A 21,241-nucleotide genomic window follows, 5' to 3' on the forward strand; every position below is an offset into this window, starting at 1 on the left:
ATGAATAGGAGTGAGAGGAAATAGAAGAGTAAGAGCACGGCGACCAAGATGAGTCCTAGAAGAGGAAAACAGCATGTGCAAAGGCCTAAAGGCAAAAGGAAACTTGGAGGATGGAAGGTAGTTCAGTGTAGCTGGAGCACAAAGAACAAAGGAGGGATAGACGAGAGGTGAGGGTGGAAATTACTAAAGAAGGCCAGGTGTGAAGGGTTTTATAAACCATGTTAAGGAATTTGGAGTTTATTGTGGGAGAACAGGGAGCTAATGGCTGATTTTAAGAGGGGCAGTGACAAGATAAGATTTACATCTAGAAGGTATGCCATGGGTTTGCCATAATTAAAGTGATTGAGGGTGGACAAGTTATTCACACTTGGCAGCGATACATGTCTATGTGAAATGGTTTTTCTTTGTTTTTATTTTCTACTTCAATTTTTATTGTTATTTTTTCACTATTACAGAACAAGTAGAATCATGTATGGCAGATTATATTTTCCAAAGATGGCCAAATCAGTGTATCCCATCCCACTCATTCATGTTCCAGTGTGATGTGGACACTCCTCCCCTGAGATCTTTGGTCAATATTCCCTCCCTTTGAACCTCGGCAGACCTATGTAACTGCCTTGCTAATAGAGTACAGCACAAATAATGGGACTTCTGAGGCAAAGTCATAAAAGCACTCCACCTGGGGTCTCTCTCTCTCAGCATGCTCCTTGGTAGTTCTGAGCCGGCATGTAAGAAGTCGGCCACAGAGAGGTAGAGAAGCCCAGGGAGTCCCAGCTATTTGAGTCTTCCCACCCCAGGCATCAGACATGTAAGTAAGTAATTCAAATGATTTCATCCCCCAGTTTTTAAGCTGTCCCAGGTGACACCAAGTGGTACAGAGACAAGCTGTCCCTGCAAAGCCCTGCAGATTCAATAAATGTCATGGTTGGCCGGGTGCGGTGGCTCACGCCTGTAATCCCAGCACTTTGGGAGGCTGAGGTGGGTGGATCATGAGGTCAGGAGATTGAAACCATCCTGGCTAACACGGTGAAACCCCGTCTCTACTAAAAATACAAAAAATTAGCTGGGCATGGTGGCAGGCGCCTGTAGTCCCAGCTATTTGGGAGGCTGAGGCAGGAGAATGGTGTGAACCTGGGAGGAGCTTGCAGTGAGCTGAGATCACACCACTGCACTCCAGCCTGGGAGACAGAGCAAGACTCCATCTCAAAAAAATAAAAATAAAAAAATAAATGTCATGGTTTAAACCACTAAATTTTGGGTTGATTTGTTACTCAGCAATAGATAACCAATGCACCATAAGCTAAGCTTCAGGTTTTAAGTAGCTAATTTTTAAGTATTTTATTTTGCAGCCCCCTCTAGTCTGCTATGGTTGCAGAATTTAATACTTATGCTGGCTACAGTAGGGAGAGGGGCAAAATTGGACGCAGGAGACCAGCTGTGAGGTGGTTGCAGTTGTCTAAGAAAGAGATGATCGTACTTGAGGACTTTTTCCACTTAGGATATAGAATACTGCAAGAAAATGTCCCTTCCATCCTAACAATGTGGAAAAGCAGGTACAAAATCGTAACTTTTCTTGAGCCCATCAGAAAGCCAAGGCCACAAGGCAACCAAATAAAGGAGAGATAGTGTTAGGGGAGCTGAGTCCATAGAAATGAATAGGAGTGAGAGGAAATAGAAGGAGAGATAGTGACACATCAACTGTTTCAACTTTGGCAAAGATGTGGCTGTCTTGCAAGTGGGTAAGAAAAAAAAACAATAAAAATGTTAACAAATTTGTAAAGTCCACACGTGGCCTAGCATGTCAGTTTAGAATAGCTGAATAGGATTCCAGACACGAGAGTGCATGCAAAGGCAACCTTTTTTCTACAGGCCTCCCCTGGGGTTCATGGGGAAAAGTGGGAACAGGTCAGGAAAGGGAGGGACTGTTCTTCCTTGGTGATGCATGCATGCAGAGGTTGATCAAGGCGGCTGCTGGTGGAAGGCAAAAAGCCTCAACTTCCACAATCCTCTCCTTTAAGCAAAAGCCTTAAGCCACAGCGGGAGGGGTAACAAACTTTTGCTTCAGTGGGAGGAATAAAAGCAAAACTTATCTGCTGGTGAGGTGTCAAAACCTTCTTGCCCTTCTTGAACAGGCAAAGATCCATTGCTCCTGGGACTAGAAGCAGAAACCCCCTACCCAGGGGCAGAAGCAGGAAACTGTCCTGGGCTGAAGATTCAAGCGAAGGTCCACTCTGTTGTGGGGAGGGCAAGAATTTTGGCTAATCCCAGATGAATCACATATGAGGCAGAGTTTGGCTGCCATAGGGAAGAGGGACAGAAACACTGAGAAAGTCCCACTGCTGAAGCTCAGGTGCCTAGGATCTATTTAAGACTGAAGCTGGGCCAGGGTAACAGAATCAACCCTGCCCTGCCCCGCCTGAGCCTGGCACCAGATCACAAGAAACAGAAGTCTTCTGCCAGCTGAAAAGCTGAGTGTGGGACAGCAGCACTGAGGAAGCCCTGACACCCCAGTCTCCACTCTAAGCAGCCCACCACTAGAGGAATTTGAAACCGGGGGTGCACTGAAGGTAATGAGAGCACAACCAAACCCAAACCCTGTCCAATTCGTAACAAGACTGACTCAACCCCCCAGACCAACAGGCTGACAGAAGAGGCAGCCCCACTCCCAGATACAGATACGATTTACCTCAGTCTCTGCTGTTTTATACGTCATGGGCATTCAGTTAAAAAACTGCAAAACACAGGTCAGGCGCTATGGCTCACACCTGTAATCCTAGCACTTTGGGAGGCCAAGACAGGTGGATCACCTGAGGTCAGGAGTTTGAGACCAGCCTGGTCAACATGGCAAAACCCCGTCTCTACTAAAAATACAAAAATTAGCCAGGTGTTGGTGGTGTGTGCCTGTAGTCCCAGCTACTCCAGAGGCTGAGGCAGGAGAATCACTTGAACCTGGGAGAGTGAGGTTGCAGTGAGCTGAGATGGCCCCACTACACTCCAGCCTGGGCAACAGAGCAAGACTCTGTCTCAAAAAAAAAAAAAAAAATAGCAAAACACATAAAAAGACAAGAAGAAAACAACCCAATCCATTATCAGAAGATGAATCAACAGAACGAGACTCACAGATGACACAGATGAATTATAATTACTATGGGGTCTAGTGGGGAAAGGTGGGCAACTTGCATGAACAGATAGGGAATTTTGGCAGAGACATGGAAACTAAGAGAAAGTGAAATGGGGCTGGGCGTGGTGGCTCATGCCTATAATACCAGCACTTTGGGAGGCCGAGGCAGGAGGAGCACATGAGCACAGGAGTTTGAGACCAGTCTGGGCAACATGAGACCCCATCTCTCCAAAAAATACAGAAATTAGCCAGGCATGGTGGCTCGTGCCTGTGGTCCCAGCTACTTGGGAGGCTGAGGCAAGAGAATCACTTGAACCCAGAAGGCGGAGGTTGCGGTGAGCCAAGATCATGCCACTGCCCTCCAGCCTGGGTGACAGGGTGAGACCCTGTCTCAGAAAAAAAAAAAAAAAAAAAAAGGAAAGAAAAAGAAAAAATAAAGTCAAACGGAAATGCTAGAAATAAACATGATATTAGAGATGAATTGCTTCCACAGGCTTTTCAGTAGGTAGGCATAGGTGAAGAACCAGTGAACTTGAACTGGTCAATAAAAATTCTCTGAACTACAACACAAAGAGAAACTGGGATGGGGGAAAAGCAAAACAAAGCAAAACCTGTAAGAGCTGTGGGACAATAACAGTCTAATATACATGTGATTCCAGTCTCAGAAGGTGAAGAGAGAGAATGAGGCAGAATAAATCTTTGAAGAGATGATAGTTACATGAATGAGGTGTGGCGGCAAGGCTAGAGAGAAGTGGATATGGGAGCATTTGCAAGGGGAACCACTGAGGCTTAGTCACTGAGTGGAGGGAAGTGTGGCACCTGAGTCTGTCTTGGGAGCTGCTGGCTCTCAGCAGGTAGTAGTGGGTGGTTAGCAGGTGGTGGTGCCAGGATGGAGAGCCAAGCCTAGCTCTCCAGCACCTGTGCTCTCTGCTAGTACCCCACACCACCTCCTACAGGCCAAAGTGGAACAGTAGTGGGCCTCTGCTCCTGGATTCCCTAGCCTCCAGCCCCAGCCTTTCCTAAGCCCTCAATGTACTATTCCCATTAGTCAATGTGTGGCAGAGAGATGTTCATCTCCCCCCATTCTCTCCACCTCCTCTGTCCCAAGTGTTGTGTCACACATTGCTCTAAAGTAAAGGTTTTCTTTTCCCAAACAAACTCTCTCCTCCCTTCATGTTGACCTAATCCACTTTTAAAAATTACTTCTTTAGCAGATAAGTAGAGAGGGAGGAGGCAAAGGTGAGAGGGATTGTGTGTGGTGTGTGTGTGTGTGTGTGTGTGTGTGCACAAGAAAGGAGATAGGTTACTGAGAGTTTATGAGCATTTTAAAGAATAGATATCTCCAGGACCAGTTTTGGTTCTTTAATCTTACATCCTTTGGGGATGAGACCATCAAATATTGGCTCAGCAGAATGTCAAGGTGCAGTGTGGTCTTCAGCATGGTGCCTGATCAAGGCAGACAGGATGCGGAGTGTACGTTGGGTAAGAGTATGGTAGAGGAGACTCGCAGTTGTTTGAACAATCATCCCAAAGGTAAACTCTTTTATTGATAAACTGACATGTTGTTGGTTTATTTTTCCTCTGTTCAGCTCAACATTTTTATCAATGATTTGGTTGAGTGAATAGAAGGTCACCTTATCAAAAGTGAGAGGAGTAGGTAATTGAATAAAAGAATAACAATTCTAAAATTTTTCTATAGACTAGAGTGATGGGACAAAGTATGAAACATAATACAGATAAATGTGAAATCTTTCATTTGGGATCAGAAATTAACTACACAACTAGAGGACAGAGAAGAAAAGAGTATTTATTAGTTTGTTCTAGTGACAGAAGCCAAGAAGCCAGACTCTGGAAAGTTTTCCAAGGCTATTGAAAAAAAAAAAATCCCAGCCAGACTCAATTCTAGCCTAAGACATATAGAGCTGGCTTCAGTTAGCTGGACCTCAGGACTCCAGCAGTATCTTTAGCCTCTCTTCCTCCCACTGTTGACTCTCTCTGTGTGTTGGTATAGCACAGAGAGCTCTGGGCTGACATCATTCCAGTTAAGGAACTCCAGAGGAAAGATAACACTTTCCAACCCCATGTAATAGATCCCAGGGGGCTCGGCACAGTGGTTTAGGCTTAACAATCCCAGCACTTTGGGAGGCCAAGGTGGGAGGATCACTTGAGCCCAGGAGTTTGAGACCAGCCTGGGCAACAGAAAGAGATCCCGTCTCTACAAAAAAAATTTAAAAATTAGCCTGGCGTGGTACTGCATGCCTGTAGTCCAGCTACTCAGGATGCTGAGGTGGGAGGATTGCTTGAGCCCAGGAGGTCGAGGCTGCAGTGAGCTATGATTGCCCTACTGCACTCTATCCTGGGCGACACAGCAAGATCCTGTCTCAAATAAATAAATACATTCCAAGGGAGGGACTCAGATTGGCTTGGCCTGGGTCACATGCTCATCATTGGAGCACTGACTATGACAAGGGCAAGATCTATGGTTAGGGGTACAGGATACTGTGGTAAACAGTCCCGCCAGAACCGTATGAGAATGGGAAGTGAAAGAGGATTGCTGTTGGCTGAAGAAAGGGGAAAGTGGTATGGAAAACCCCGAACAGGTATTCAGTGTCTTAACAGTTCAATGGAGTCAGCAGTGTTATGTGCTGCTAAAAAAAAAAAGTTATAATTCTAGGAATCAGTAGTGGGACATAGTAGTGTAAAAATATATTCTGCAGTGGTCATGCCTCTCTGAAAGCATCATCTGGAGACAACATTGTAAGAGGATGTTCTGCAGTGAGCAGGTCTATACAAACCTACCCCTAAAGGTCAAGAGAGCTGAGGGGCCAAAGAAACAGGCTGAGAAGGCTGGGCGCAGTGGCTCATACCTGTAATCCCAGCACTTTGGGAGGCTGAGGTGGGTGGATCACGAGGTCAGGAGTTCAAGACCAGCCTGGCCAATATGGTGAAACTCCGTTTCTACCAAAAATACAAAAATTAGCTGGGCACAGTGGCGTACGCCTGTACTCCCAGCTACTTAGGAGGCTGAGGCAGAAGAATCTCTTGAACCCAGCAGGCAGAGGTTGCAGTGAGCCAAGATCATGCCACTGCACTCCAGCCTGGGCAACAGAGGGAAACTCTGTCTCAAAAAAAAAAAAAAAAAAACAACAGAGAGAGAGGCTGACGAATGTAGTTTCTCAGAAATACTTAATAGAAACTTATGCACAGAAGCCATACCTTGGGTAGTCACGAGATGGTGATTTCCATGCCTGCTCTCCAGAAAGTATCCTTTATATAACAAGCTTTTAGGGGAAAACATGTGCAGCTGGTCACACCTCAGACTTTATTGCAAGTTTCATGACCACTGGGGAGGTTAGATAAGCATCTTTATGAGGGGTTATTTATGCTACAGGCATTCTTTCTTTTCTTTTTTCTCTTTCTTTTCCATTTTATTCTTTTTTTAGACAGAGTCTGGCTCTGTCACCCAGGCTAGAGTGTAGTGGCATTATCATAGCTTACTCTAGCCTCAACCTCCCAGGCTCAAGCTATCCTCCCTCCTCAGCCTCCCTGAGTTTGCTGGGACTACACCCCTGGCTAATTTTTTTTTTTTTTTAAGAAAAGAAATCTCAGTATGTTGCCCAGGCTGGTCTCATACTCCTGGGCTCAAGCAATCCTCCTACCTTGGCCTTCCAAAGTGTTGGGATTACAGGCATGAGCCACCCCACCTGGCCAGGCATCTTTTTTTTTTTTTTTTTTTTTTTGAGATGGAGTCTCGCTCTGTCCCCTAGGCTGGAGTGCAGTGGCAACCTCCGCTCCCGGGTTCATGCCATTCTCCTGCCTCAGCCTCCCGAGTAGCTGGGACTACAGGCGCCCGCCACCACACCCAGCTAATTTTTTGTATTTTTTAGTAGAGACGGGGTTTCACCGTGTTAGCCAGGATGGTCTCCATCTTCTGACCTCGTGATCCTCCCGCCTCAACCTCCCAAAGTGCTGGGATTACAGGCGTGAGCCACCGTGCCCGGCCCAGGCATTGTTTCTTGACCTTGCCACAGGAATGCCTTGGTATGCAGGAGTCAAACATCAGTCATTATGGCAGTTTTGCTTCAAGATGGTGCCATTTTTGCCACGCAACAGGGTCTTTTCCTACAGAGGAACATTGACAAACTGTAATGCTCCCTAGAGGAGGGGTCCAGGGTGAGTAGGCTCAGAAGATCGAGTCATTTGAAGACAGGACAAGACAATAAGATTGTTTTCCATAGAAAAGAGATTTAAGAGAGACCCAGTTGGCTTTAAAATATTTGGAGGAGTATTGGGTAGAAAGCTGAGACACTGAAGTACAAAGGACAAACTAGGACCAATAGCAAGGGAGTTTCAGGAAGACCAATTACCATTCAGTGTTAAGAACTTTCTAATAGCTGTTCAACAATAGGGTGGCCTTGTAGAAGATAGTAATTCCCTGTCACTGGAGGTGTGTAAGCAGATGTCAGAGAGGTTGTAAAGGGGATTCCTGCACTGTGTAGAAAGTTGGATCAGGTCACCCCTAAGGTCCTTTCCAGTTATGAAAATCTGTGGTTGGCCACTGGAGACCTATGGGGGCTTGCTGCTGGTAAGTCAGCCCTGGTCTCCCCAGCATTTGGGTGGGAGAGCTGGTGAATTCTTCTTTCTCCTCCCTAGATAATAATGACAAACACCTGATCACCTACCAATCAGTGGTCAGAGGCAGAGCCCTCCAACAGTTCTTATCTTAGCCCAACCCTGAGGGACAGACTCTTGGGCTGGAAGATCACAAAAGGGTTGCTCTTGTGCTGTTTGATGTTCTCTGAACATGTACCATGAGACAAGGACCTGTATGTAGGTGGCTGATTTTAGGGGGTGAGCAGGAGTGAGGGAGTGAGGAGAATGAGACAGCTCCCTGTGTTGAGTAGGTCCACTGTGGGTAGTTAGGGCTGTCGCCCTGGGATCACTCTGAGGAGACATAAAGATCATGGCTCAGGCTGAACACGGTGACCTGTAATCCCAGCACTTTGGGAGGCTGAGGCAGGTGGATCACCTGAGGTCAGGAGTTTGAGACCAGCCTGGCCAACATGGCAAAACCATGTGTCTACTAAAAATACAAAAATTAGCCGGGTGTGGTGGTGTGTGCCCGTAGTCCCTGCTACTTGGGAGGATGAGACAGGAGAATTGCTTGAACCCGGGAGGCAAAGGTTGCAGTGAGCCGAGATGGAGCCACTGCACTCCAGCCTGGGTGACAGAGCAAGACTCCGTCTCAAAAAAAAAAAAAAAAGATTACAGCTCAGAATTTTGCCACTGACTGATGGGGCACATCTGGGTTGTAGTTCCACCAATGCCCATCCTTCATTGGTTGAGGTTTGCTCTTTGGAGTATTAAGCCCCTGCCACTTTCAGGCAGTCCTGCAGGGGCTGAGAAAAGCCTCATGCAGAGGAGAGAGGTGGGAAACTGGGCATGTACCAGAAGCATCCGCTGCAGCTGCAGCTGGTCACGGAAATGGGCTGGAGGGATGTGAGGCAGCACATGAGCATCTGGCACAGTCCCTTTCCCACTCAGGCCAGGATCCGCCTTCCAGGGCTGTGCGGGACCCTTGGTTTTGACATTTCGGCCTCTGTGGCCCAGTGTGGGAAGTGGTTCTCCCCAGGGGCAAGTTCAGCCCAGCCTACTCTGAATGTCCACCCACTGTTCTCTTGGATTCAGGTCTTTCTTCTTGGCCCAGCTTCTCACTGGGCTCTCTGGACTGAGGGCACCAGGGCAATGGACGCTGCAGGCTGGCACCTGTTCAACACTCATATGTGACCTTGGAACATGGTGACATTAGGGGCACTGACTCTACTGTCCTTCCACACTGTGGTCAAGATTAGGACAGGTGAGAGACTGGCCCGGCCCCAGAGTTTCCTGTGTTGACAGCCTAATCATTTTCTAAGAAGAAAATGCTGGGCTGGGCGTGGTGGCTCACACCTGTAATCCCAGCACTTTGGGAGGCCAAGGCAGGCGGATCACCTGAGGTCAGGAGTTGGAGACCAGCCTGGCCAGCATGGTGAAACCCTGTCTCTACTACAAATACAAAAAAATTAGCCAGGCATGGTGCAGGCGCCTGTAATTCCAGCTACTCGGGAGGCTGAAGGAGAATAGCTTGAACCCGGGAGGTGGAGGTTGCAGTGAGCCGAGATCACGCCATTGCACTCCAGCATGGGCAACAGAGCGAGACGCCACCTCAAAAAAAAAAAAAGAAAAAGAAAGAAAAAGAAAAAAGAAAATGCTAAGAAGAACGACAAAGAATTCAAAGACCCTGAGAAGCCTCCCTCAAAGCCTTGGAGACACTTCAAAGATGGGAAATCATGGCACTGATGTTGGAGGCAGGGTTCCCTGCCAGGCCCTGAAGGCCAGTCCAGTTGGCCCAGCCCTCCTGTTACCGCTCCTCTGGCTTGCCCTGGTCAGAGCGCTGAGCCCGTCTCTCTCTTCCCTGATCCCTTCTCCAACCCTCTTGCCCCCACACTCTTGTCTGGTACTCACTGTTCAGTCTGTCTTTTCCCTCTTCTTGCCCATTCATTACCTCCAGGGGCTTCATCATCTCTGAGATTCACACTTATTCCCTAGATTTTGCTGCAATTTGAAAATCAACCCTGCTCACTGTTCCAATGCCCATTTCACCGCCTGGGCAAAGTGAGGCTGAGTAGATATTTATGATGAGTTTGGGGTAACATGGAATCAAGGGCAAGGAGCAGGGGTGTGTGTGTGTGTGTGTGTGTATGTGTGTGTCAGGGTGGCAACAATTTGATCACTGTTATGGGGGAGGGCCCTCTTAAGGTGGCAAATGTTGTCCAGCCAGAGGAACAGCCTGGCCAGCAAATCAGCTCAGACAGACCCTGCCTGACATCTCAGAGAGGATGAGGCCAAGAGAGACCTATTGGGCAAGGAAATTTCCTGGGATGGGAGCAGGGGCAGCTGAGAGCTGACTGCCCTGGTCTCTGCCTTTCCTCTCTTCCTCTGCCTGGCCTCTTGCTGAGGTGCCACGGGCCCCCATGTCCCCTATGCCTCCCTTTGTCTCTTGTCTCTGTCTCAGGCTCCGCTTTGCTTTATTTTTCCTGCAGTCCTGCGCGGCTGAGGCTGTGTTGCCACCTCACTTCCTCGCACCTTCGCACTCTCCGTGCTCCAATGGTATGCCTGTCTCTCTTTGACTCTGTTAGTGTGTGTGCCTCTGACTGTATCTGTCTATCTTCCTGGTCTCTGTCGGTCTCTCTTATTCCCAAAAGCCCTGTAACTCCAGAACCCCTGGCAGGAGCAGCTTTTCTGAGGATGGAGCGTGGGACAGCCACCAGTGTGCTGAGTAGAGGTGGCGAAGGACATTCCCAGCCCAGCAGTCGTCATGGTAACAGCCAGGGCGGGCCAGGCAGGGATGTGCAGAACCACGTGGGCTTGACCTTTCTGTGGGTGTCAGGTTTGAGCGGGAGCTGGGGAAAAACAGCAACAACTGCTTCCCTCTGGCCCAGCCCTCAGGGCTTCTGGGCTGGGCTGAATGAAGAAAGGGAGAAGCGGAGAAGTGGGACAGTTGGAGACAGAGCCAAGAGAGAGACAGGGCTTTAGTCAGAGCCAGCTAGAGAACCCATGGGAAGAGGGACAGGCTGGTCACCGGCAGGCTCCTGCGGTGAGCTGACCTGTGGCAAGCACTAGACCTCAGGCCCCCAGGCGGCAGCGCTCATGGGTGGGTATTAAAGGTCAGTTCCCTATACTCAGAGCTCCCCCAGACTCCTTCAGATCAAATGTCACCTTTTCTATATTGCAAAAGCCTTTACTGCTCTAAGGAAAATATGCTAAATTAAAAAAGAACCAAATTATTCTTTTAAAAATAGAAATATTATAAATGGAAAAGTTCAAATAAAATAAAACGCATTCCAATCCTCCCTCTGCTTCTCCCAGCTCTAAAATTCCTCCACAGTTGCTTCCCATGCCTGCTAGGTTGGAGGAAAGGGACAGGCCTGGGCCCAGCAGCCTCTTCTCTGACAAGGGCACAGGAAGGGAAGCCGATTGGTCGTTGCCTGAATTTGAGGGGGGCTTGGACTGACAGGCTTCCCCCTAATTCGAACCAGTGAAGGATACTCATTTCCCTCTATGCCCTCTCTTTCTCCTATTGGGGCAGACATACAGGCAACAGAAAGAGGTGCCCACAGGTGCCCTGCGACCCCTTGAGGGAGAGGCGAGGGGTGCAGGGCAGCCTCAGGTGAGCTCCGTGGAGAACACAGCTTACCGGTGGATCCCATTTCCAGACTTTCAAATCATGGCCATGCAAGAGATCTCGAGCTTTCTGGGACACACTGCTATGGAAAACAAGACCACAGCCTCAGAATAAAAAATGTGGTCTTCTTATTTACTGAAAATCCACCTTCAGGAAAGACATGAAGGGGGCACTCACCAGCCAATAGGTGGGTAACTTAACACAGCAGCACCACAGGCTTTCTTTTATACAGGAGTACAATCCCCACATCCCCTTGGAGAACTGCCTCCAGGCCACTCATACAGGGGAAGGGGACACTTGGCAGGAGAGGGGACCGTAGACCTTGTAGTCATAAGTTAGCATGCTGCTAAAAGACTATTTGAAATGAGTGCTGATTACATATATTTGAAAGTGGTCAGCATTACTGAAGCTCCAGCTTTTTTTTTTTTTTTGAGGCGGAGTCTTACTCTATCACCCAGGCTGGAGTGCAGTGGCACTATCTCGGCTCACTGCAACCTCAACCTCCCAGGTTGAAGCAATTCTCCTGCCTCAGCCTCCCCAGTAGCTGACATTACAGGTGCCCACGGCCATGCCTGGCTAATTTTTCTATTTTTAGTAGAGACGGGGTTTCACCATGTTGGCCAGGCTGGTCTCGAACTCCTGACCTCAAGTGATCTGCCCACCTCAGCCTCCCAAAGTGCTGGGATTACAGGCATGAGCCACCGCGCCCGGCCAAGATCCAGCATTTTTGAGACTTGAACCTTTCTTTCTCTGACTGACATGTATTGTAGAGCTCAAAATAAAGGTTCTGTATTTTGGGAGTTGGTCATCACTCTCTAGTTCTGCTCCTATAGAGCTATTACTGAACCTCTGGCCTCTTCTCTGGGTTCTGGAAACCTTCAGGTACCTGTGGCCCCCAGAACAATGGGCAGGAGACAGGAAGGCTGCTGGTGCCCCGATGGCCCCACACAAGGCCGGGACCTCGGGACACAGGCACTGCATCATTCACTGTTTCCCTGCATGGGCTTCAGGAGTGGATGAGAGCCCAGGGCCAAGCCCCTTTTTTGTTCCACCCAAGCCCCTTCCCTCCAGCTGGTTTCCCTCCTTGAGTCCCTTGATTCCTCTGTGATCCCTTCTCCAGCTCAGCACCTGGGGCTGGCACCACTCCCCAGGGATCCTGATAAAGTCACAGAGCATCTGCCCAGCGCCTGAGGTGGTGTAAGTTGGGGAAAGTGGGTCATCCTGTTAGTCGCTCCTGCCAGGCCTGGAGCCCCTGGTGGTCCTTTTGAATTCTAGATTCTCTAGGTTCCTTTCTCCAGAATCCTTCCCTTCTTGCTCCACTCATGCTCTCGGCCAGGCCTACCATGTCTCCTGGCAGCCGACTATCTCATACCACCTGCCTTTGTTCTCTATTCCCTTTGCCAAAACCATATTTTCTGGTGAATCCCTCCTCTGCTTCAAGGTTCAGCTCAAGTGCCACCATATAAGTGAAGCTGTCCTCAGTCTACCCTAGGCGACTCTGTGGCCCCATGGAACTTTTTCTCATCACCATCATAGCAGTCATGACTCTGTTTTGACCTCCACTTCTCCACTGGAGAGTGCGTTCCATGGAATGAACTGGCTTGTAGTGTGACCTGTGAACCTCCAGAGCTTGGCTCTGTGTTGCTCATTGAGTACTTGTTCTTGCAGTGGGCACTCACCAAGAGAGGCCCCTGTTCTGGGATGTGAGCCAGAGAAGGTCCCAGACTCGTAACTGCATGTGTCATACTCGCCCTCCACCCAGCTCCCCCTGGCCAGATCGCAGCCCCCTCCTGCTGCAGGGCCTGTAGTGCCAGGCTGGTTGCAAGACAGGGGGTCCCGGGCCGGTTGCGGTGGCTCACGCTTGTAATCCCAGCACTTTGGGAGGCCGAGACAGGCGGATCACGAGGTCAGGAGATTGAGACCATCCTGGCTAACACGGTGAAACCCCGTCTCTACTAAAAAATACAAAAAATTAGCTGGGTGTGGTGGCAGGCGCCTGTAGTCCCAGCTACTCGGGAGGCTGAGGCAGGAGAATGGAGTGAACCCAGGAGGTGGAGCTTGCAGTGAGCCAAGATTGCGCCACTGCACTCCAGCCTGGGCGACACAGCGAGACTCCGTCTCAAAAAAAAAAAAAAAAAAAAAAAGACGGGGTCCTCACCTCTGAGAAAATCATGGCTTGGCCCATTGGCACCCCATTTGGGATGCAGAATGGAGCAACAACAGCTGGCTGGTGTCTGAACGTTATTTCCCCAGCCCTGGGCAGCCATCTCCTGTAGCTGTTCCCTCATCCCATGGCTTTACCAACCCCCCTTGCTGCACTGGAGAGCCTGGAGAGCAAGTAGGTTCAGAGTGGGAAGACAGGGCTAAAGGCATCTTCCCAGTCTTCTCTCCTTCCCCTTCCTCCCAGCAGTTGTAGCTGTGCTGCGTGATGATGTGGAACAGAGCACAGTCTTAATTAACTGCTCAGCCCTGCTCATTAGTGCCTCTGGAAGCCCAAGAAGCCAGAGTTAGGAAGCCTCAATCACAGTGGAGACCCCGGCTGCAGGCCTCCTGGGTGATCGCTAGTCCTGTGTCTCCTGAATTGTGTCTGTGTGACTTGGGACCCCTTTGGGGGACTCCAGCAGAAGACACTCCCCCCAACCCTGAGGCTGGGGAAGGGCTAAAGCTGGAGGGAGTCCCTGCTGGATTAAGGGAGTCGCTGCTGGATTAACCTACCTCATGGGCAGCTCTGATCAAATACCTATGTTTCTCTTGCTGACAGCATAGAGCCTGGAGTCCTTGGCTTAGCAGTCAAGCTCCTCCACAATCTGGTCCCACAGGACTTTCCCAACCTAATTTCCTCCTTCCATCCTGGCAGACAAGGAGGGAAGGCAAAGGCTAGGCCCCCTCGTGGGCTCTCACTGGTGTGTGCAGAGCATTTCAGGGACAGCATATGGTGGAACATGTGAAACTCCACTGCAATCAGAGAAAGATGAACGAATGATTAAATAAACCACATGTGCTCAAATCTCGCACACTGATGACTTCCCTGCTTTTGGAGGGACTTAGCAAGGAGCCTGGTGTGTTGTTCAGCATGCACTATTTTTTTTTTTTTTTTTTTTTGGTTGTGAAAAGGAATAAAGAACCATGAAGTGCCTGAAGACTGAACGAAAGGAAGCTGAGTGGAGGAGGAGAGAAGGGACGGGCCCTAAAAACTATAAATCTATAGGCCCAATTTCAGTATCTGGAAAAACTCCTTCAAAATATCAATTTGTAAACACCCTAGATCAAATGAGATAATGCTCATGAAAGCACTTCTTGAACTGCAAAGGGTTAGAAATATAAAGCATTATTCTGTAATATTTCTGTTCAGTGCAGACTTTAAAACAGATGCTATGGGGAGGCTGGAGATTTATGATAATGGCTCATCACCTGAGGTGCTCATACAATTTGGGCTGTTTCATTTAATTAGTCATTGCCTCTCATGTAGACTACTGCAGAAGCCTCCTAAGTGGCCTCCCCACCTCCGCATTCTCCCCCATCCCATTCATCTTATATGCCACCGTCACGTTAATCTTCCTGATGCACAGCTCTGATCAAATACCTGTAATGATTCTCCTGCTGACTGCACAGAGCCTGGAGTCACTGGCTTAGTCAAGACCCTCCACAGTCTGGTCCCCCAGGACTTTCCCAAACTGATTTCCTTCCTTCCATCACGGCAGGCATGGGCTTGGGAAGATCAAGTCACTAAACCCAAGACCACACAGATACCAAGTGGCAGATCACACAGCCAAGCCTTCAGACCCCGACATCTGACTCCAAGACCATTCTGAGACCATCACTTCCTCACTTTGATGGTGCAATGGATTGTGTGTTTGTGACCCTCTAAAATATACATGTTGAAACACTGATCCTGATGTGATGGTATATGGAGATGGAACTTTGGGGAGGTAATTAGGTCATGAGAGTGGACCCTTTATCAATGGGATTAGTGCCCTTACAAAAAGGGGCCAGAGACCTAGCTAGTTCTCTTCTGCCATGTGAGGATACAATGATAAGTGGACAGTTGGTGATATGGTTTGGCTATGTCCCAACCCAAGTCTCATCTTGAATTGTAGTTCCCACAATCCCCACGTGTGGTGGGAAGGACCCAGTGGGAGGTAATTGAATCATGGGGGCAGTTTCCCCCATGCTATTCTTGTGATAGTAAGTTCTCACAAGATCTGATGGTTTTAGAAGGGGCTTCCCCCTTCAATCGGCTCTCATTCTTCTCCTTCCTGCCACCCTGTGAAGAACATATTTGCTTCCCCTTCTGCCATGAATGCAAGTTTCCTGAGGCCTCCCCAGCCATGCCAAACCGTGAGCCAATTAAACCTCTTTCCTTTATAAATTACCCAGTCTCCGGTATGTTCTTATAGCAGTGAGAATGGACTAATACAGTTGGAGACCCAGAAGAGGGCTTTCTCCCAGAACTGGACCCTGCTGGCCCCCAAATCTCAGACTCCAACCTTGGAACTGTGAGAAGTAAACCTGACTAAGGTTAGACCTGACTAAGACAAATGGATACTGCTGCAGTGATCTTTCCACATAGAGCTTTTTCTCTTCTTTGCAAAAATTTCCTTAGGACAAATTCCCAGGAGTGGGATTCCCAGGTCAAAAGTCATTAATATTTTAAATGGCTGTGTGAATTGACATAATGCTTCACAAAAGAACTGGGCTGATTTATTTTTTAGCCAATGATGTAGATATACACAAGTTTCACCAGCCCCTGTTGGGATCTTAACCCTTCTAATGCCTGCTTTCTAACGGCGTAGTTAGAATGTATTGTAAAAGTTATTTGATTTGTTCATGTGTTATTCAGGGATTGCTCTCATCTCCTCCAAGTCTTTGCTCAAATATTCTTGGTGTGGTCTACCCCAACTACTCTATTTCAAATGAAAACACTCCCTCCTCCTACACCCCTTACTCTCCTTACTCTGCTGTTTTTCCACATTATTTGGCATCTTATAATACATACTTTTCTTATTTATTATGTATATCCTTTTTTAAAAAACATGCTGAAAACTCTTTATAACAATGCAGGACAATGGCCAGGCACAGTGGCTCACGCCTGTAATCCCAGCACTTTGGGAGGCTGAGGTGGGTGGATTACAAGGTCAGCAGTTTGAGACCAGCCTGGCCAATATGGCGAAACCCCGTCTCTACTAAAAATACAAAAATTAGCCGGGCATGGTGGTGCGCGCCTGTAGTCCCAGCTACTCCTACTGAGGCAGGAGAATCGCGTGAACCCAGGAGGCAAAGGTTGCAGTGAGCTGAGATCACACCACTGCACTCCAGCCTGGGCAACAGAGGGAAACTCCATCTCAAAATAAGTAAATAAATAAAATAATAATAATGCAGGACAATTATGTATAGCAAACACTTTCAAAATTTAAACTCCTTCAACATTTAATTCTTCAGCATTATGTAGACTTTTAATTGTACATCTCCCCCCGACCCTGACCCCAACTAGAATGTAAGTTCCATTTTGTCTATTTAATTTGCTGATGTGTTCCCAATACTAAAACAGAGCCTGGGGCATAGCAGGATCATGAGGGTCAAACAAGATAATGCCTGTACGTAGCCTGCGGTGGGCAGCACCTGGTACAGAGCTCATGATGAACCAGTATCCTCTTCCTCTTACATGTCCACCAACAGGAGAATAGAAATTATGATATATAATATTATAAATTGGCCAGGTGGATTGGCTCATGCCTGTAATCCCAACACTTTGAGAGGCTGAGGCAGGAGGAATGCTTGAGCACAGGAGTTTGAGACCAGCCTGGGCAACATGGTGAAACCCCCCCATAAAAAATACAAAAAAATTAGCCAGGCCTGGTGGCACGCGCCAGCCTGAGGTGGGAGGATCAACTGAACCCGGGAGGTCGAGGCTGCAGTGAGCTGTGATCACGCCACTGCATTCCAGCCTGGGTGACACAGTAAGACTCTCAAAAAAAAAAAAACAAATTCAAGTAAAACAATTAAATTATAAATCATTAAAATGATAATTACAAAGAATATGCAGCAGTATGGAAAACCGTTTATAACTAATGTTAAGTGAAAAAAAGCAGACTACAAATTTGTCCATGATTACAACTGGGTAAAAATAATTTAACATCTATACAAAAATAAGGAGACAAGATGATGGGCTCATGGTGAGCAGCTGTTATGCACGGATGAAAATTGATGTACCCAGAAGCAGATTCTAAAAGCAGATTCTCTTTGAAGCATCTTTTTTCATACTACCTGATAAGCATCTTGCTACATGGCAGTAGCAGCAGTAAGATGGGTGATATCAAAGAGAACTATCTGGAAATATTTATCTTCAATCCAAAATGGAGCCTTATGTTTGTCATAAATCTACATACTCTTCTTTTCCAGGTGACTACAATTGCAAAGTAGACTTTGCTTTGACATCTGATGCCAGGACAATAGTATGTTACCATCCTTCTGTAGACATTCCATATGAACGCACAAAACCTATCCCTTGACCAGATCCTGTGTATAATAATGAAGAAACACATGTTCAAGTGCTGAAAACTAGAGAAGAAAAAAGTGAACACCTTGAGTGAGAACCCATAATAGAACAACTTAGCAAAATGTTCTTTATACTAAGTACGGTTGGCATCTTCGTGGACATTAGCACAGATGTCAGAAGAAACTGGATCCTCCAGAAGACAGATGATATTGAGGTTCTTGGGGAATTAAAGAGAAATATTACCCTCTGCCTCATTTGCCATTGGAGAAAGTGCAATCTGGTGTATGCACTAATAATAATAATAACATGTCTTTTCATATTTAAAAAAGAAACCACAAAATCTTTAGGAGGCTGAGGTGGGTGGATTGCTTGAGTCAGGAGTTTGAGAGCAGCTTGAGCAACATAGACCCCATCTCTAAAAAAATTAGCCAAGTGTGGTGACGTGTGTCTGTGGTGCAACTACTTGGAAGGCTGAGGTAGGAGGATTGCTTGAGCTCAGGAGGTTGAGGCTGCAGTGAGCAGTGATCATGCCTCTGCATTCCAGCCTTGGTGACAGAGCAAGACCCTGTCTCAACAACAACAAAAATCAAAATCTATGCAAAATTTAAACCCAATCTTGCGCTAGTCTTGTGGGAATGAAGATTAATTTACCTAAAAATGCTCCTCTGGTTTTTGTAATTCTTTTTGTTACTTTTTAAAAATATAAATTTGGCCAGGCACGGTGGCTCATGCCTGTAATATCAGCTACTCGGGAAGCTGAGGCAGGAGAATCGCTTGAACCTGGGAGGCGGAGGTTGCAGTGAGCAGAGATCCTGCCACTGCACTCCAGCCTGGGTGACAGGGCGAGACTCTGTCTCAAAAAATAAATAAATAAATAAATAAATAAATAAATAAATAAATAAATAAAAATTTAAGGGGTACAGGTGAAGTTTTGTTACATAGATATATTACACAGTGGTGAAGTCTGGGCTTTTAGTGTAACAATCATCTAAATAATGCACATTGTACCTCCTGATTTCCCATCCTTCACCCACCTCCCACCCTCCTACCCTCCCAAGTCTCCAGTGTCTACTATTCCACACTCTGTGTTCACGTGTACACATTTAGCTCCACTTATAAATGAGAACATGCCGTAAAAAATATGGAACACTTCACAAATTTGCATGTCATCTGTATCAGTCCACTTTGCATTGCTCTAAAGGAATATCTGAGGTGCGGTGGCCCATGCCTGTAAACCCAGCACTTTTGAAGGCTGAGATGGGTGGATTGCTTGAGCTCAGGAGTTCAAGACCAGCCTGGGCAACATGGCAAAACCCTGTCTCTACAAAAAATACAAAAAATTAGCCAGGTGGTGGCGCACGCCTGTAATCCCACCTACCCAGGAAGCTAAGGTGGGAGTATCACTTGAGCCCGGGAGTCAGTTCCAAGATTGTACCACTGCACGCCAGCCTGGGTGACAGAGTGAGATCCTGTCTCAAAAAAAAAAGGAATATCTGAGACTGGGTAATTTATAAAGAAAAGTGGTTTATTTGGCTTACGGTTCTACAGGCTGTATGAGAAGCATGACACCAGCATCTGCTGCTGGTGAGGCCTCAGGAAGCTTACAATCATGGTGGAAGGCAAAGTGGACCCAGTGTGTCACATGGCAAGAGAGGGACCAAGCGAGAGAGAGAGAGAGAGAGAGAGAGAGAGAGAGAGGAAGTGCCAGGCTCTTTTAAACAACCAGAGAAAGAGAGAAAGAAAGAGAGAGAGGAGGTGCCAGGCTCTTTTAAACAACCAGATCTCACGTGAACTCAGAGTGAGAGCTCACTCACCACCATAAGGACAGCACCAAGCCATTCATGAGGCATCTGCTGCCATGACCCAAACATCTCCCATTAGGCCCACCTCCAACATTGGAGGTCACTTTTTTTTTTTTTTTGAGATGGAGTTTCGCTCTTGTTGCAAAGGCTGGAGTGCAATGGCATAATCTTGGCTCACTGCGACCTCCACCTCCCAGGTTCAAGTAATTCTCCTGCCTCAGCCTCCTGAGTAGCTGGGATTACAGGCATGTGCCACCACACCTGGCTCACTTTTTGTATTTTTAGTAGAGATGGGGGTTTCACCATGTTGGCCAGGCTAGTCTCGAACTCCTGACCTCAGGTGATCCACCCACCTTGGTCTCTCAAAGCATTGGGATTTCAGGAGTGAGCCACCATGCCCAGCCTGAGGTCACATTTTAACATGAGATTTGGAAGGGACAAACTATCCAAACCGGCCGGGCACGGTGGCTCACACCTGTAATCCCAGGACTTTGGGAGGGCGAGGCAGGCAGATCACGAGGTCAGGAGATCGAGACCATCCTGGCTAACACAGTGAAACCCTGTCTCTACTAAAAATACAAAAAATTAGCCAGGCGCGGTGGCAGGTGCCTGTAGTCCCAGCTACTCGGGAGGCTGAGGCAGGAGAATGGCGTGAACCCGGGAGGCGGAGTTTGCAGTGAGCCGAGATCACGCCACTGCACTCCAGCCTGGGCGATAGAGCGAGACTCCGTCTCAAAAAAAAAAAAAAAAACATCCAAACCATCAGATCAATGCTTGCGCAGGGGCCATGCTAATCTCTGTATGTCCCAATTTTAGTATATGCACTGTGGAAGAGAGTACTCACTTTTTATTTTGATACAATTTCAAACTTACAGAAAAGTTGAATGTACAAGAAATTTCCAAATACCTTTTCCCCAGATTCACTGATGTTACCACAATTTGCATGTGCTTGCTCTCTCTCCCTCTGCTTTTTCTCTCTGCATATAAATGCATTTCCTAAGAATAAACACATAACCAACCAAATAATAGAGTTTCTATTATTTGTACTATTTTCACAAATAAAAAGGCCGAGGAAACGTGTGTTTTTTTCCTGTGATCCTGGGCCACAATTTCACCAGGTTCAGGATGCAAGGCCCTTTTCTGTATTCTTCGGACCTCTGTCATCTGAAAACACTGGCAAACCACCACTCCAGTGATGCTACCATGTGTTAAGCTTCCCCTTAAGACTCCTGGCAGAGAGTAGCATATTGTGCACCAAGGTTGTGTGGGAAAAGGGGCTGAGATTAAGCCACCCCTGCAGAGCGGCTGCTTCTCGTGTACGTGTGGGTCCACAGAGGTTTCTGTGACCCTGGAAGCCTGTCCAGCTGAGCTGACCTTCACCGGGGAACAGAATCTCCAGAGAAAGGCACTTAGCTGCCTACTGGGTCCCCACCCAAAGACTGCTGAAAATATTTCTTCAGAATGCTGAGCGCTGAATACCACTCAGCATGTGCTGGAGCCAGAGGTGGTTAGACACGAGTCTGTCCTTGGAACTCCCAGGCTCAGACCCACCATTATGCAAAGAGGACTGTTGAGGGGTTTTCTTTTTCTTTTCTTTT

General features: G+C 47.5%; 1 protein-coding gene, 1 non-coding gene and 1 pseudogene across 2 annotated transcripts in view; 2 read left to right on the forward strand and 1 right to left on the reverse strand.

Annotated features, from left to right (window-relative positions):
- The window catches only part of CCDC32 (coiled-coil domain containing 32), a 34,032-nt gene extending 15,869 nt beyond the window's left edge, over positions 1-18,163 (forward strand). The window contains exon 4 of the mRNA XM_030814292.1: positions 17,745-18,163. Within this exon, the coding sequence (XP_030670152.1) occupies positions 17,745-17,748 (4 nt within the window). The 3' untranslated portion in view covers positions 17,749-18,163. The remainder of the gene's footprint in view (positions 1-17,744) is intronic.
- Positions 17,333-18,048, forward strand: LOC100584052 (annotated as a pseudogene).
- A 2,217-nt stretch (positions 18,164-20,380) lies between the features above and the next one.
- LOC115835621 lies at positions 20,381-20,483 on the reverse strand. The gene has a single exon (XR_004030656.1). It is a non-coding gene; the product is annotated as a U6 spliceosomal RNA (small nuclear RNA).
- Positions 20,484-21,241: the final 758 nt, after the last annotated feature.

The sequence above is a fragment of the Nomascus leucogenys genome, chromosome 6 (assembly GCF_006542625.1).
Source record: "Nomascus leucogenys isolate Asia chromosome 6, Asia_NLE_v1, whole genome shotgun sequence".
Taxonomy (NCBI): Eukaryota; Metazoa; Chordata; class Mammalia; order Primates; family Hylobatidae; genus Nomascus; species Nomascus leucogenys.